Genomic DNA, 18,369 nt, shown 5'->3' with positions numbered 1-18,369 from the left:
ACAGACACTGACTAGTCCATTGAATTTTAAAAATAAAGGCTTGCGTAATGTAGGAACAAATACGCTGTGATGTTTTGAAGTGTCTTATATTCTTACCGGAGATAGTAGTTATCAAAACTAGAAAAAAATTCTATGATGTCCGGAAACAAATCCTTGTCGTGGACATTGCAACGTAAGATAGCCATCTGTCCGTTGCAGTACAGGAGATGCTCATTGTGTTTACAGATGATTGTTAAATGTCCCCGCAGGCAGAAATCTACGGGATTAACGCCACGTGAACGGGATCCCCTCCACAAGGCCACCGCACTTTGGATCTTTGCGTAAGGTACTCTGGTCCGAGGCGGAGAAAGCGGCAGTGAGTGGTGGGACAGGTGAACAGTGAGCGCCGGCTGGAAGAGACACCGAGTGCCGGTCGCAGTCGACGCCAGTAAAATGGGCCGCTGGCCAGCAGGTGTCTCCGGCAGCGGCTCTGCACGTGCGCACACCGGCCACCCGCCAGTCTCCTGCACGCCTGTCGCTGGACAAACCCTGCACCAAGTGCACGGTAGCGTTTCACTGTTCTGTCATTTACTAAAGTACTGACGTCATCTGCCCGCCCTTAGGCGAAGCGTTTAGATTCACCATGCATTCTACCACAAGTTCCTCTGCTCCCTAAAGTCGCAGTTCTGGCGCGGATCCTTGTCCCGTAACATCCAACGACAGTCTACGCATTCAAAAGCTGGCATGCAGAAAATTGCACTTTTAATGTTTAAGTTACAGTTTATTAAACATACTAAGCCTGACTAATGTGATAAGCTACTATCGACTAACGTGACAACATGGTATCAGACAAACACAAATTCTTACCTGAGCTGTATCTCACAAAAAAGCAATTTTGTCATTGCAGACGACTAATGCAACACAACAGAGCTTCACAGTCTACAGTATTCGAAGCTTTTTCTCTTCACTACTTCGCATTCTGACGGAATAACGTTCAAGTCGTTCTCTCCAAATTACGGCTGTCGAGTCAAAGACCAATCTTCTAGCTGGTGGTATCTTATTGCTCGCCACGAAGGAGTAGCTCCGTCTCTCCTGCCATTCCGCCACTCATGTAATAGACACATCTTCGCTTCCTAACAGAAATTCAAAAGGTCTAGCAGTGCCACACGCTGCAGAATCAGAGACTACGGAGAAAGTGTAACAGTGCAAAAATATCTGATGATGTAAAGGATCGAAAACACACACCTTCATAGGTGTTCGGTTTACAGATTGCTGTGGACCCAGAGTGGGCGGAGGTGGAATATTAACATGTCCAGATCATACGACCACAACTGACACAGACTCTCAGCAGACACAAAAATTGCGAATCAGTTTGTAGCTGCACAGACGACTGTCTCAGCATATGGAACCGCAATCCATCTCACAGAATGAGTTTGTTGGCCAAATTGTCCAAGTCAGCATTTAACAAATAAATGAAACGTGAAGTTAAAACACCTGCAACCATTACGTACGGAACTACCGAAAAGTAATCCTCATCCTTCTATCAGGCTATCTTAGGGCGGGTTTCTCTCCGGCCTTTCCTCTTCCAGATTCTCTTACAGTAAAACCGACACAGAGAGATAAAGATGCGAATGGAGAGGAAAAGGAAATAAAATTAAGGTTTAACGTCCCGACGTCCATAATGTCATTGAAGGTGTATCACGAGCTCGGATTGGGGAAAGATATCGACAGCGCATACGAAGATGGTTGCACGGCGGTCTGCCGAAATATTGTGGTAAAGTGCCGACGTCATCTGGCTGCCAGTCCGAAATCTCCGGGTATCTCACTTCGAGGATTAACCGTAACCTGGAGGCCACCAGTACGGGTGAAGTCGCGAATACGCGTTCAGTGTCTGTCTCACCGCTGTCTCACATCCTTTTGTAAGAACGGTGTCAGCAGTAACCACCCAGACAGACTGCGCCGAGCTCTCCGGCAGCTAGGCCAGCCAGCATTCTCGTCCTTGAGACAAAATCACTCAAATTTTTTTTAAATTGGTTACAGGTCTATTTAATTTTATTTTACGTTGTTACAAGAAGCTGGAAGCCATACTCGTTGCAACGCGCTGTGCGGTGCCACTACAGTTTACAAGTACACACATTTGACACACTTGTCTGGAAGCGAGTGCGGGAGGGTGCGGTGAAACGCAACGCGTGTACTAGAGTACAGTATAATACAGTAGAGTAGAGTAGAGCAGAGAGTACAAGTGTGGCTGACTCACCCTGGCCGAGCGGCCCGGCGCGCCTGCGCAGTGGAAGCCGCCGCACTGCAACACACAAATAGCCCCGTCACCGTCACTTGTCCGGTCAGGTCACGTGGCCGCGGCGCGGCGGCGGCGGCGGCGGCGCGCAGCTACCTACCTCACCTCACCTCACCTCGCCTCGCCTACACTACTCTACACTACCGCCTCCACACTACTGCTGCCTGCCCAGCGCCCACCTCACCAACCTAGCTAACACGATGACTGCTCCGCACCTACAATCCACTTGAAATTAGTTGGCGTCTGACACTTGGCGTCCAAAGTTCTGCCGTCGTCGCTATAGGTACTCTCCGCAGGCAGCCCGAGAGTTCCGCTTCTTCCGCGATATGCATCGCTCAAAAGACTTTCATTTTATCCAGTAGCAGAGATCTGGCAGAACGCCAATACTTTAGGCTAAAGAAAACCACTCACCAAAAAACAGAGGCATTAGGTCGTCGTCCCCTGACACACAAAAAAGAACATTTGCCAGTTTCGGAGTAATACTTTTTCAAGCTACAGTACAAGTACAAACAAAAATCACACACATATATAAACGAATGCACACACACACACACACACACACACACACACCTAGGCCCCTACATGGCGCTGGCTGGACACACAATACCTGTGATGCGTTTCAGTAATTGGACTAGGCTGGGTTGGGGTTGTCTGGGGTAGGGAGGGTAGAAGGAGAGTGAGGCCTAGTAGCTCACTGGGAGGCAGCCGGTTTGTCAGCAGGTGCTCGGGCTAGACAAGTGATGCACGGTTCGTAGAGACTGTGGGGAGCTGCGCATGCTGAAGGTGAGGGACTGACAGGTCGGACTGAGGGGAAACCGTCACATGGAGGGTGGGGAGACAAGAGATTGAAACAAGCAGAGGACGTGTCGCTAGGATAGCTGTCATCTGCACAGTTCAGAGAAGCTGGTGGTCTAGGGAAGGGTGTAGATGGCCTGGGTCGTGAAGCAGCCATTCAAATTGAGCATGTAATGCTCAGCTGCTCGTTGTTCCACAGGGTGCTCAACTTAGTCTCAGTGACAGTTCGTCAGTAGCCGTTTGTCCTGGTGGACAGCGAAATAAAGTTATACTGACATAAAAAAAGTGTGCAGTATTTACAGTACGTTTGGTGTATGACATAGCTGCTTTCACTGGTGACCTGGCCTCTGGTAAAGTGCAATAAGTCTGTTACAGGTCTAGAGTAGCAAGTGCCAAGTAACTGGATTGGGAGAGTCTCGTACTTTGGTCTTCCACTCCTTCCACCACCGTCAAGAATCACCTAAAAAGCAGACCCCCCCATCACCCAGTATCGTGTTGTAGTGGAATGAGTGAACCGTATCCTTAACCAGGTCTTTGCTTATTTCTCACCCTGCCCTGAAATGAGAGACATTCAACCCTTCCTACAGTGATGTTCCATCGACTGCCCAACCTATACAACATCGTAGTCCATCCCTAAACTGCTTCCACTCCCAAGCCTTCGTCACAGGGATCGTGTCCTTCTGGTTTATCGAGGTGAAAGACCTGCCCAATCCAGCCGCCCAGCACTCCCTGGTGTACTCCAGTCACAGACCTGCTGTACCCCATCAGAGTACAAGCCACCTGTGAAATCAGCCATGCCATACACCAAATCTGCTGTCTCAACACTCCACAGTTTCTTATGTCGGTTTGACTATTAACCAGCTGTCCACCAGGATGGATGGGCAATGCCAAACTGTCGCTGAGAGAAAACTTGACCACCTCACGGCACAATGTGCGGCAGAGCATAATACGCTCACTTTCGATGGTAGCTTCACAGCTCGGGCCATCTAAATCCTTAACTCCACCACCAGCTTCTCTTAACTATGCAGACGGGAATTAGCCTTGCAACACGTCCTCTGCTTTCGTAATCGTCCTCGTTTCGGTCTCTGTGGTAGCCCACTGTCCCCCAGCCGTCAGGCAGCAGTTTCCCCTTGCTCCATGCTGCGAGGTCCTCACAACTGACCTCCTCGTACAGCCTCCATTGCGCTTCGCTGCCAGCCGTGCGTCACTCGCCTGCCCCGTGCACCTGCCAACCCCCCCTGCCACTGCCACTTCCCTGCCTGACAAACCGGCTGCCTCCCTCCGAGCCATATCTACCCACCCAGAACCCTCGCCCTGCCTCCAGCCTCTCTGCCCCTCGACCCTCCCTACTCTCCCTACCCTACAGCCTAATCCATTTGCCAAAATGCAGCACAAGCATTACGTGTCTAGCCAGCGCCACGTAGGGGCACGGGCATGTTTATGCGCGTGTTTGAGTGTGTGTCCGTATGTGTGAGTGATTTCTGTGTATGTTTGGTCTCTAGCTCGAAGAAGGATTACCCCGAAATCCAGCATATTCTCTCTACTTCTTGTGTGTGCCTGACGACGACACGACGCTTCTGATTTTTGGTGAGTATGTTCTAAAGTATTTAATTTTACCTACGGTGTCTCCGAGTATAACAGAAACCAATTCTTTCAACACTGAATTATCTTTTCTCGTTGATTAGTAAAATACCTCATTTGACGACAATCCTTTACCGCATTTCGTGACACATTGCGTTCGCCTTTTATAAGCTTCGGCAAAAGCGTTTTGGTTTACAATTCTGTCGATATTTAAATCACAGTAGACATGAACAATAACAGCTTTCCGTAAAAAATCACGTAGAAATCCTAAAATTCTCGGTATAGTTCTATCTAACGTCTCCTAGCACGTCAGAAACCTGTCCTAATTTTAATTAGGTTTGAAATTTTTGTTTTTCCAAATAGACGAAATTTTCGTCTCCGGAAAAGTTTCCTACCCGAGAAGTGGCCGGCGCAGTACTCTGCGAGCCGCCTTCCCTGTCAGATGCCGGCCAGCTAACTTATACAGCAGTGTGAGGTCCGGTCGACAGGGGGTCCGTGCACAACGTGGACACCGTAACACTTAACAAACAATTTTCAACTGGCGCAAGCAATCATAATTTGTCGATTTATTATTTACATATTACTACTGCAACGCGTTACAGGCATACATAAACCTCACTATCAGGCAATCGTTAGCGCGCAGGAACTCACATAACCAGACACAATTATCTTAATGATAACAACCTCCTGCCAGATTTAAATTAATTTTTGATTGCTAAATGAACCCAAAGTCGACACTTTATACCCAGGAAGAAATTTCATTAGCAACATAATCTAAAGAAATAGTGGTTATTCAGGCATGCGTGCCTCATGTTCCCGCCATCATGTATTTTACACCCTGTTTTTAATGTACTTCCACCTCACTACGTTAACTGAAATTACTACTGTCACTGAGTTGCTGCTTTGCCTGACCGTGAGCGGCGCTAGCAGTGCGTATCAATATATCCCCCCTCGTAGTACCTTTGCTCGACTGCTATTACTTCCCAGTCATTGTGTGTGTGTTTGTGTGTGCATCGACTCCCAGTTTCTCTTCGTGCGTGCTTTGTTACTGTTGGATATCGTTCAGGTATTCGTGCAAGTGTTTCTCAGGATGTGTATTTTCTCGGCATTCTGAAGGGGGTCGGTCGGTTGGTGAGGACCAAGGAGGATACCTCCACGTGGCGCAGTCGGCTGCGTCTGCTGGCAGTCCTGCGCATTGTCAGAGAGTATGTGGAGCTGTCCAATAGCTACGAGCTTCTTGACTGACCGACCCAGGACGTCAAAGTTGAGCGGTGGCTTGAGTACCTAAGCCACGTCTGTTCCTGTTGTCTCGTTCGTTTCGGTGGTTCGCTGTTGGGGAGCTTTTCCTGTGAGCAACACCGAGTGTTTGTAGTGATGAAATCGAGCTGCCGTGCGGTGGAATTAACTATATTGGTTCACTACGATTCAAGTTCACCAGCGGAATTTTCTGCCTTGTGGCCGTTAGTGTTCTGGTTACATGTCCTGGCCACTAATTTAATTTCAGGCAGTGTCCTTTCTTCACCTGTTGTCGCTGTCAAACACAATGTGTAATTTTGGCAGCTTAATACATATTTCATTGTGGATAATCGCGTCCATAACATTTCGGTCTTTAAGTTTTCATGTACCGATTGGTGGCTATCAAGTCGTTTGGTCAGTTGGTCTGTGACTGTCTCTTGGTTGGGTTACCGACAGATCAAGTGTAGTTGGGTCCACCACCTGTCTCACCTATGTTAATGTTAATGTTTCGAGGGCAGCCCCCCCCCCCTCCTCACCCCATGGAGGGGTGTGAATGCCGTTGCCTATACTGTCCTTTTCATGGGTGTTTAATGGTCTGTTGGTAATCTATTATAGCCAATGCTTTAAAAGAAAAAGTTTTATTGTGTTTTATGTAAATCAAGAGCCTTCAGCCCGTATAAGTAAGTCTGAATTCTGGAAAGTGGATATTTTGCTGAAAGTTACTGTTGTTGTGCTATCTTTTCATTTAGTGCCCCGTCAGCCACTTAAAACTTAAAGGTTTAAGGCATCTTGAATTTATGGAAAATCAGTTGTGGGCCTTCAGCCGCTTAAAACCTTATTCTTAAATTTAGTTATTTTCGTTGCGTACTTTTTCATTTAGTGTGCTTTTGGCCACTTAAAACTAATAGGTTAAGGTATTTTTGAATTTTTGGAAAATCAATTGTGGGCCTTCAGCCGCTTAAAGCCTTATTCTCAAAATTTCCCCTTCAGCGAAAACATTGCGGCCTTCTGCCTTAAAAGGTTATGGTAATATACTTTTTTAAACTTCATTGTGGCCTTCAGCCGTTTGTATTGAACTTTGTATATGTTTTTTCTATCCACTTTTGCCTTGAGGCTTCCAGTCTAGCTGTGATAATTATATAATTTTATTTGCAATTTTAACTGCGTGTCTTCAGTCACTTGAAATTTATCTTGTTCGTTTTTAAGATTTCTTGTTTGGAGATGTGAATCAATCCTAGTGCAGTTGAAATTGTTGGCTCCGGATGCTTTATTATATGAGTATCATCAGAAGTGTCCGTCGTGGATTTGTGAAAGCTTACATGGCTCCACTACTCAGCAGAAACAGTTGGCAGCTGCGATGCTCTCGCTTGCCCTGGTGCGTCCAGCGACTACTCTGACGATGAAACAAGTCAAATGGATTGACAGTCCAGACTGACCTCTCGCTTCTGATAACGAGAGAGGTCCCCCGTTTCTCCTGGCATTCTGAATCACAGGCGGAACGACCAGCTGGTGTTCCAAAGGTGCAGCAAGGCAGCTTTTCCAAAGCCTAAGGAAGGACCAAAGAGATAGCATCCGGCCAGTTGTAAATTGGGAGAGCAGTAACGTATCTTAGCGAAGGATTTTTCGTATCGGATTTCACAGAATGCAACATGCGAGATACGCTGATCAGCACAGACCTACTAACCAGATAAACCGATCCAGGCGACAACAGCATCACCTAGAGACGAATGACTACTAGTCAGACACACGCACGGTGCATGCAGTATCAGTCAGCGTGCTGCCCGCATGTGGGACGGGGAAGGCGCGCGATCTAGCTACATGACCGAGGACAGGTTGTGATGGCCCGCAGGTAGAACACGAGCATTTCGGAAACTGCACGACTTGTCGGGTGATCGACGAGGCGAAACCAAAGTGAAATCACGTCCAGACGTCGGTGGCCACCCCTAATTACAGATGTCGGACATCGGAGACTGGGCAGGCTGGTAAAATAGGACAGAGGGCGAGCTGTGGCGGAACTACTGCGCAGAGCACAAGCGTCTCTGAAAGCAAAGTGCACGGAACTCTCCTAACTACGGGCCTAGGCAGCCATCGACCCGTGAATGTGACAATGTTAACACCACCACGACTGAAATGGGCGTGTGAACATCGGCACTGGACGTTGGCGCAGTGCCTGAGGAATCCCGTTACCTTCTTCATCGTGATGATGAGAGGGCGCGAATCCGTCGTCCTCCACGGGAACAAGTCCTCGACACCTGTGCTGCGGGATGGAGACAAGCTGGCGGCGCCGCGCGGTTTAGGGCGCCATGTCACGGTTTGTGCGGCCCCTCCCACCGGATGTTCGAGTCCTCCCTCGGGCATGGGTGTGTGTGTGTTGTTCTTAGCATTATTTAGTTTAAGTAGTGTATAAGTCTAGGGACCGATGACCTCAGCAGTTTGGTCCCTTAGGAATTCACGCACGCGCGCGCACACACACACACACACACACACACACAAGCTGGCGGCGGCTCCATTATCCTCTGGGGAACATTCACAGGGGCATTCGTTGGTGCAGTGGAGCTCGTGCTAGGCACCGTGTCGGCCATAGAGCATCGCTCACCGCTTGCAGACCACGCACGCCCCTTGATGACGGCAGTGGCAGTGGCATTTTTCGGAAAGACAATTCGCCATGTCACAAGTACAAGAGTGTGATGGATTCGAGGAACACAGTGGCGAATTCCAATTGATATGCTGCTTCCCCCCCAGATCTGAACCCGAAAGCAGAAATCTGGGATGTTATTGAAAGTGGAGTCAGAACTCATCGCCCTCCTCCCCCCGAAATTTACGGAAATTAGGCGACTCGCTTGTGCAGGTGTGGTGGCAGCTGCTTCCAGAGGCCTGCCGAGGCCTGGTTGTTTCCAGACCACGACGCGTCGCCGCTGTTATCCGTTAACCGGCTGTCAGGTAGTTAATGGAAATGCCGTGTGGCCAGGGCCTCCCGTCGGGTACATCGTTCGCCTGGTGCGAGTTGACGCCACTTCGGCGACTTGCGTGTCGATGGGGATGAATAATGATGATGATAAGGACAACGCCCTGTCCCTGAGCGGAGAAAATCTCCGACGCAGCCGGGAATCGAACCCGGGCCGTTAGGTATGACATTCCGTCGCGCTGAACACTCAGCTATCAGGTAGGTGGCCGTAATGTTCTGGACTATCAGTGTAGGCGTCTTTTTTTAGGCGAATAAACTGACCTGTTGGAGTGTGGCAGTGACCATATCATGCTGTATATGAAAATGAGATAAAACTGAAAGTGACGGAAAAGGAAAGAGTGAGGCAGTTTTGTCTGACAGATAAAACTAGTCTCAATGAATATGGAGAAAGAATAAGACCCAAACTCCAAAACTTAGCAGAGGAAGGAGTAGCTCCCAAAATATGGGACAAAATGAAGGAAATGATCAGTTCATCTCTCCCTGAACAGGTTACTAACACCCCTCAAGCGAATAATCCCTGGATTTCGAACAATACTGCTCATCGAAGAACGGAGCACACTAAAGAAACGTGGCATACAAACCGCTCAAGATGAAGAAGCATACAAAGAACTCTGCTGCAAAATACAGCGCAGCTGCCGATTTGACAGGACACAGTATGTTACCAGTGTTTGTGATGACACAGAACATCATCAAAAACTACATGAAACGCGTGACCTATTCAAGGAGATAAACACCATCAGACCAGAGTTCAAGCAGCGCACGTCGTGGATGGTACAAGATACAGGTGGCACTGTTATTAGCGACAAGCAGTTAGCAATAGCTAGGTGGAAACAACACTGTGAAACACTGTATTGCAAAGGTAACAACATCTAAGAAGAGAACATTTGTATGGAATCAAATAAAGAAATTGATACTCTGTGCAGTGAAATGCCATAAAACATCCGAAAAACAACAAATCCTCAGGTACAGATCGTATTTCCAGAGAAAAGCTGACTGCGATGGGAGAGGAAGGCATGCATTACCTGCATTTAATATGTAGTAAAATGTGGAAAACGGATGAATGGCCTAGAGACTGGATTACATCTGTCCTAATTCCTCTGCACAAAATAGCATCAGCAACTATAGACCCATGGCATTAATACTACATGCTAGTAAAGTGCTTCTGCATATAATAAATCAATGCCTAAAAAATTTTCTGCAGTCTCAGATTTCCGCAGAACAAGCGAGTTTCGTGTCAGGTAAAGGTACTCGAGGGCCAATCTTGAATTTAAGGCAGATAATTGAAAAAAATTATGAGTTCTGTGTCCCTCCCTACATCTGCTTCCTACATTATAAAAAGGCCTTTGATTGTGTCGTGTGGGACAAGTTGTGGCATGTGCTCAACGAATCTGGGGTTCCAAAACACCTGGTATCCTTACTAAAAGGTCTTTATAATAGAGATACCGCAACCATAAAAGTAGATGGTGAATACTCGGAATTTTTCAATGTGACAAATAGCGTCAGACAAGGTTGCATACCGTCACCTCAACTCTACAATATCTATGGAGAGTGTGTAATCAGGAAAGTGCTGGATGGCTGGGACCTTGGGATTTCAGTTGGCGGCAGGAAAATCAACAATTTACGCTTCGCAGATGATAGTACACTCATAGCAGGAAGTGAGGAAGGACTTGGAATCTGTTCTCAAGAGTGAAAGATATTAGTCTAAACCTTGGCTTAGAGATAAACATGAAAAAAAAACCAAACCAATGGTTACAAATCGCCAAGGCATCGACGAAAACCAACTTACAGGATGCCTAAGGAATCTGGAGATAGTGATTGATTATGCATATCTAGGCTCTGTGATCAATTGCACAGGAAAGTGTGATAAAGAGATAAGACGACGAATCATTCTTAGCCGAGCAGCAATGGTGAAACTCACCAAGATATGGCAGAATCGGGCAATATCCAATACAACGAAGATGAGCTTGGTAGAAGCATTGGTGTTTACGGTATTCTTATACGGATGCGAGACCTGGTCCGTGAAAGGCAGTGTGTGACGAAACGTCATATAAACTGACATTTCGAGAAAAATGAAAAGGTTTTTTTGTGTGTTAAAAAATATGAAAGAGTAAGTCCGCGTGCGCCATGAATATCAGATATTAAAATGTGTTGTTTATTATATGTAAAACTCGCAAACGGCGATGCGTTTAGCAAATAGCCTTTTTGTGTATGGTTTCTGTGTAATGTAGATGGAGAGGAACAGAGATAATGTTTTTTGGGTTAGATTTTTTTTTTTTCCTAAGCTGTTTTCGTCTAGCGGAAGGTCGCCATCGTACCAAGTCTGATATTTAATGTAAGTCTGTCTGTAAGATATCTGAACATATGTCCAATTGTTATTAGAAAGTGTCGGTTATTGAAGTAGTGAGCACCTCCCATAATAGCCACCATTAATAACTCTGTTTCAGAACTTCGTGTTGCGGGCAGCTCTCTTTCTCTACCAGCATTTGGTCGGCCATTACGCTGACGATATTTTTTAGTTAGAAATTCAGTCTGTAATATTAAATGTAAATGCAAGAGACTTCTCTATTTTGATCTTCTAATAGTTTCAAAGCTAGTAAAGTAAATACAAATTCCATCCATTAATGTTTTCGTACTGACTGAGTTCAGTATGTTTAAGATTGGCCGCTTAACGGCAGGTGAGATTCTCCTCAATTTTTGCCTTGCAGATAACGAATAGTGAATACAGAAATATATTCCGTTTAATAAGCATAAAAAATATCTCAGTTTCTTTGTGAAAGTAGGTACATAAGTGACCAGTAGCCCCTGAGAGTCAACTTAATCATTACAGTTTGCGTAAAAGCACGCATATTTTCTCTCCATAATAGCAGCGCCCCCCGCGAAATATCTGTTAGAAGGCGGTGAGTCGCGCTGTGTATAAAATATTACTTCGTGCGTAATTCGGAATAGCCGATGTCCGTACGTATGTTATCGTGGTATTGAGTTATTCCAGAGTCTCAAGCTGGCCCACAGTATTTAACAGAGTAAATAATATTTCAGTATTCAGTATTTATTTATTTATTTATTTGATTAATCACTGTAAATATAGAATTTAACAAAACTACCAACCCCAAGTGAGTGATAAGAGCAGCATTGATGCATTCGAGATGTGGTGTTGGCGGGAGATGCTACGTGTACCGTGGACACAAAAAAGAACAAATGTTTCAATAACAGAAGAACTTAAAATCACAAGAAGGTCATGTTCTCGTGTCAGCCAAAGATACCTTCAGTTCCTTGGGCACATCTTGAGAAGGAAGGGGAATAATTTAGAGAAGACCACCGTGCAGGGAAAAACTGAGGGCAGAAGACCACGCGGGACAGCAGCAAACAGATGGTTGGATCGAGCGAAGAACATTACCAGCCAGCCTCTTCACGTCGCATTCAGAAAGGCCGAAGATCGCTGTGGATGGAGACATCTGTCTGAAGTTTCAACTACGTAAGGATGAATGAGGAAATGAGGTGACGACACTCAGCAGTGATTACGCCGACTGGCCTGCCCATCCCCCCCTCGGGGCACCTGCAGGGTACATCCAGCAGACGCGCCGCAGACCGTCCAGACGCACCAACGCCCCTCCAGTTGCGCTGCTGGCAGAGTGGAACGTGTCCCCCCACCACGCAACTCACCTTGTCGTCAGCAAGCGAGCACGTCGCGAAGCGTGCGTTGTTGCACTCTAGTAAGAACCGAGCACCACGTTTTATAATTCCCAGGGGTCCGTCAGGAATCGTCGTGACTTCTGTGTAATTATTGTCTTTGAATCAAAGTGTCATTTCTGTTCGCCTGATTGCTTGTTTGTTTCAATTACCTTCTGCACTGTAGTGTAATAGTTGTTTCCAAGTATGGTCCACGTTCCATAGAACTAAGCTGCTTGGCAGTGACACATCATATAAAAGTTACTTTCACTGTTAGATTTTGCACACCAGTACAAATGACGTGTCTTGCTGAAGAAATATGCTGTGTACGCCAGAAGGTATGGGCACAGCCCACTTGTAAGAGAGCCGTCCAGCCTAAGACTCGGACACAACATACTGTAGTTTAGGCTGAGTTCCAAACACGGCGCACACGTCGACAAATACGTTCCGCTTCCGCCTTACGTCTCACAAATATTTTCCAAGTGGACGTTCATCCGCCAGACGCGTATGTAAGCGGACACTCAGTACTTAGTCAATACCTGAAAATAGTACCTCAGATAGTACCGAGCGAGTGTCTGAGGAGTCGTCTACAGTCGCCGCAAAGAATAGTGAAAGTGGATATTATAGAAGTTATGTCAGTCATCGTTAACTTGTGTTCAGCAAGCTCTCGGAATCCATCCTTACCCAGCGCATGTATGACCACCTCCAAAGACACCACCTCCTCCCCAACACCCAATGTGACTTTCGACCTTTCTTCTCTGCCGATGACCAACTCCTACGCCTCACTCCTCTCCTTCCCGTCGATCCGCCATTTTTGTCTCCCTAGGCATCGAAGAGGCCTACGATCGTGTACGGCAGCCCGGTCTGCTGTTTAAACCGCAGACCTCTGCCCCTCCTATCAACTGTTCCATCTGATTGCCACCTTCCTCTCCCACCGCCCCTCACACGTTACCATCCATAACGCCGATTCCCGCACCTTCTGCCCCTCTGTAGGGCTCTGTACTCTCCCCTCTCCTCTACGTCCTGTACACGGCAGATATGCCCCAACCCACTCCCCATTACAGTCCACCTCCTACAGTATGCTGATGACACCACATACCTTTCCCTCGCTCCTACCCTACTCCAGAATCACCTTGACCTTTTTGCCACACAGTGTAACCAGTGGCTCATCAAAATCAATCCTTCCGAGACCCAGACAATCCTCGTAGGTCATTCCACTTGCTCCTTCCGGCTCCTTGATTTTTCCCTTACCATCTGCACTCGTCCTGTCCGCCTCTCCCCCACCCTCACATACCTTGGGATCATCATTGACTGTAACCTCACCTGGATCCCTCATCTCTGCTCTATCCAATCCAAAGCCCACAACCGCCTCTGTCTCCTTAAACTCCTCTCTGGCTGGACGTGGGGGCTGAACCCCACGTCTACAAATCCTTAATCCGTCCCATACTCTGTTATGCCAGTCCCACCGGGGTATCCAATCCCCCCCCCCCCAAATTCTATAAGATTCCTTTCCCCCATCTGATCCTTTTCCTCGAACATGTCCATGTCCGCTGCAACTCCCACCGACTCGATCCCCCTCATCCCCTGGTTGCTCCTCTCCTCTCCAACCCCCACCCATTGCCCCACCTTCACTGTTGTATCCCCCTATCCTCCACCTATACACCCTTCATCTCCTTTCCCAAGGTGACTTCCACCAATTCCCCCTCCCGGATAAAGCCCCTCTCTCCCTCCATTTATACCTCCAATCAACTTTGATCCTCACCTCCCACTCCCTCCCTCTGTACTTTGTCCAGGCTCCCTCTCCCTTCCTTCTATCCTGTTTTGCTCCACCTACCCACTTCTTGACCATTCTCTCCCCCCAAGTGCTTTTCCCCTCCACTGTCTTCCCCACTCCTTTCTCGCGTCCGCCCTGCTACCCCCCCCCTTTTTCTGTGTCCTCCCCTCCATCGGCTCTCCCCTTTTTCCCCTCCTCATCTGTCCTCCCCCCCCCCCCCCCCATACCCATATGCCCTTGTACTCTATAGTGCAGCGATTCCCATGAGTGTTCAGTGTTGTGTGTCCCCTATTTTAAGTATTGCGAACATAAACCACACTGTCGCTGTGTTTTTCAATTGTGCCTGTCTATTTCCTAAGTGTTTTTAATCAGCATTACTGACCTCTTTGTTTCTTATGTTTTCTTCACAACTTTTTCGCCATGTACCAGTTTTAACCAGTCACCGTTTTATCACGCCTTTTTATTGTTATATTCCCTCATTAAGCTGCTGCCAGCCCGCTCCCCCTCTGGTGGGGGGGGGGGGAGGGGGTTGTCGAAATACAATAAAGAAAAAAAAGTCGTTAACTGGATCTACGACTATACCAGTGTTTAAAGATAGATCAGTGCAAATGGATACCCATCTACGTATACTGCCACGCGCAGTTTTCATACTGAAGTACTGTAAATTATAGCTACAATTTGTTGAAAGTACCAAATTTTATAAAATTCCGTTTAGCGTTATGAAATCTACGTTTTACTTTTGAAGAGACAAGTATCATTCATATGTCTGATAGGTGTTATTTGGACGTAAGTAAATTTAATTTTTCTGGAGAAAGTATCAACAAATCGTTGTAAATTGCCGCTAATCAATGTTGTAATCCATCTTTGTCACAGATGTTGTCTAATACTATCGGTCTTGTGATGGGACAGTATAGTTTTTGTGTACAAGAAGGCCACTTCATAACAGGAATCAGTCGGTTGTAGGGGGTTCTCTTTCTGCCATATTTTTATGTTTGATGTCAAGGGTACGTGGTGATCACAACAGAAGGATAGACTCTTCCTTCTTTGCATTCTAGCTGACGTTACTTAGAATCTAGCACGTTGTGGCCATATCCGGTTATGCGACTGCAGTCTGTGTTCTTTTTACGAGGGTTGCCCAGTAAGTAACGTACCGTATTTTTTACTCAGCCGAAAACAGTTCTACGAATGCGAAACGTTACGTATGTATTATCTGAAGCCTCCTGAGTGAGCGAGCCAAGTTTCCGTCACCTCCGACAGATAGCGTAGCCGTCTGTAGTGATGGACGTTACAAGCAACGTGCCGCCATTCCACTGCAGAGAAAGAAACCGTGGGGAATGTTGACAAACGCTTGGGCAACATCTATGGAGCATCCGCTGTAGACAGAAGTACAGTCAGTCGCTGGGCGCGGAGGACGAGCTCATCAGGAGGCGGTGCGGCTGAGCTCCACGATTTGCAGCGCTCGGGGAGACCATCCGTGGCCGTCACACCTGACACGTTGCAGCGAGCTGATGTCGTCATTCGCGAGGACAGGCGCATTACGGTTCGGCAGTTGACGCCACATCTGTCAATCAGCAAACCAAGTGTGGATGCATTAATCCGCACTTTCGGATATTCAAAAATGTGTGCAAGATGGGTCCGGCGGTGTCTAACGGTGGATCACATATCATTCAGAAAAAACATTTGTCTTTATTTGTTGCAGTATTTTGAAGCTGAGGGGGAGGCCTTCTTGTCCCTGATTGTGATAGGCAATGAAACCTGGGTTCGACATTCTGAGCCTGAAACAAAAGGACAGTCGCTGGAATGGCGCCATTCGCTCTCCCCACAGAGGAAAAAATTCAAAGCACGCGTGCTTCCGCCGGTAATGTCACGGTCACTGTGGTCTGGGACTGTGAAGGCGTGATTCTCGTTGAAGTGGTGCCAAGTGGCCGTACCATTAATTCCGAAGCACATTGACAAAGCTCGAGGCGCGCTTCCGGCGAGTTCTGCTCCACAGCAATGCAGGAGATGTTTTGCTGCATCACGATAACGCTCGGCCCCACACAAGTCTGAGGACTGCTGAACACATCGCAAAACAGGGTCTGACAGTGTTATACCGCATCCAGCCTACAGCCCTGACCTATGCCCTCGGACTTGCACTCTTTGGGGCCACTGAAGACATTTTGAGGACGGCGAGGCGGTGATTGACACAATGAAGCACTGGCTCCGCCACCGGGACAACGCTCAGTACCGACAGGACACACGCGCCCTCGTTTCGCGCTGGAGGACGGCCGTAGAACGGGATGGAGATTACGTGGAAATGTAGGGTGCCATTCTTTCGTGTCTGTAATTCTCATTATGTCCAATAAAGAATTGTCGAAGAAAAAATGCGGTGCATTACTTTCTGGGCAACCCTCATAGGAAGGGAGAGTTCCCTGTTTTCCTCGTCGCCGCCCGAAGAGTCAGTGTCCCGACTCCGGACGAGGTCTCCACAGCCCAACTGCGGCTCAAGCTCCAGCTAAGCCTACACAGGCTGCGCGCTCATCCGCTTGCCGTCTTCGCCTCTGGAACGTCAGGGAAGCGTTCACCTCGACTACCGAGTAATCACTGTTACCGCTGAAGTACAGACGGTCCGGCGTTGCGCGAGAACCGATGCCCACGCAGACAGGCCGCCGTCGGTAGGCGACGTCCCGGCTTCTAGGAGAGAATCGATTAACGAGGTACGGGCAGCGTCGAGACGAGTGCGAGAAAGTCGACGTGCCGTTCAGGGCTTCAGGCAGCAGCGGCACCAAATGATGGCAGCGCAGAGACCGAACAATTCAGACCGCCGCTCGACGTCGTCGCTATGGCTGGCTGTTGGCGCCGTCCTGTCATCAAAAAGACCTCGTAACACTGTCGTCAGAGCTCTTTGATCATCCGTGGCCCGCACGCGATAACCGTAGGGCACTTCGTAAGTTGTTAATTCTATGTAAACAGGTTGTAGTATGTTGTTCACATAAGTGACGGAAATTATTTTTCTGGAAAAGAATGCCTCCGATAACTCGTGTGCCACCAAAAGCAGTAGACACTCTTTCCTCGACACCGAGCAGAGATTGCTGACGTAAGTGACGGCAGTTTCCAGAATTCCGACGCCGGCTGTCACCTGGGTCGACACGTGCAGCCACACTCAGCGACAGCCCTGCGAGTGCCGGACGGTGCAGCGACTCTCTCTGACTTCCTTCTGAGGCCGCTCCCAACTCCTGCAGTCCGCTGTCTGCTGGAACTGCCGTAGGGTCCCAGCGACTGCGCGGATCTCGCACCGTGTCGGCCGACTGCCCACCGCCGCCTCGGTTCTTCACGTGCAGCGCCCGACACTGCGCGTGCGTCGTACGTAGTATACACCCTGTACGTGCAGCGGTTCTCCAGTACAGTACATCTGCCTCTACACAAATGTCGCATCTCACTGTAAACTATCGCGAGTATATAATCGACAAAAGTAGCAATATAACGTGGGTGACGATAAAGCCATTGGCTGCCGTCCTTCTTCATCTCGACACTCTTCGCTCTGCCACACAGAGCCCGCCTGTCTGCGCCCCCCTCCCTCCCTCCCCTCCATCTGAGTCGGTTTCCTCGTTTAAAGCGCGTCCAAGTTTACTATGTATACAAATCCTCCTATGCACAACGTAATCCCATAATCACAGCTGGAAATCATAAGAATAAAAAAAAAAAAAAAACAACTTCGTACGAAGATAAATTTAATTTACTTTTGTCAAAAGTAAAACGTAGATTTCATAAGGTTAAACAGAATTTTCTAAAATTTTATACTTTCAACAGATTAGCAATAATTTAGCAAATGATGAAATAGATATTTTAATCAGCTGAAAAGTTAAAAATTGTAGAATTGTTTTGGGTCAGTCCACCGAAGAAACTCAACTTGTGATTCAGAAAGGTTCGAAGAAATGTCGGAGACACTTTCATCTTTGTACTCACTTGGTGTAAGCAGATGGCGTTCGCATTCCTCCTCACTTTCTTGACACAATTTGTGGAAAAAAACAGTCGTTCAAATAATGCACTTTTCTGTTTTAACAGAATTAATCGCATAGCGAAGACATTCTTCTGATC

The 18,369-nt window shown here is 47.6% G+C and overlaps 1 protein-coding gene across 5 annotated transcripts in view; it reads right to left on the bottom strand.

Annotated features, from left to right (window-relative positions):
* The window catches only part of LOC126481546 (neurexin-1), a 2,075,559-nt gene that overhangs the window by 1,938,185 nt on the left and 119,005 nt on the right, over positions 1-18,369 (bottom strand). For 4 of the 5 annotated variants that reach the window (XM_050105375.1, XM_050105377.1, XM_050105378.1 and 1 more), the window contains exon 2: positions 2,237-2,281. The exons of the other annotated variant lie outside the window; for it this stretch is intronic. In XM_050105375.1, coding sequence (XP_049961332.1) covers positions 2,237-2,281 — 45 coding nt within the window. The remainder of the gene's footprint in view (positions 1-2,236; positions 2,282-18,369) is intronic. 5 annotated transcript variants of the gene reach the window in all.

Source organism: Schistocerca serialis, chromosome 5 (genome assembly GCF_023864345.2).
Source record: "Schistocerca serialis cubense isolate TAMUIC-IGC-003099 chromosome 5, iqSchSeri2.2, whole genome shotgun sequence".
NCBI lineage: Eukaryota > Metazoa > Arthropoda > Insecta > Orthoptera > Acrididae > Schistocerca > Schistocerca serialis.
The sequence above is the reverse complement of the archived record's forward strand: the minus strand, read 5'-3'. Positions and strand labels throughout refer to the sequence as shown.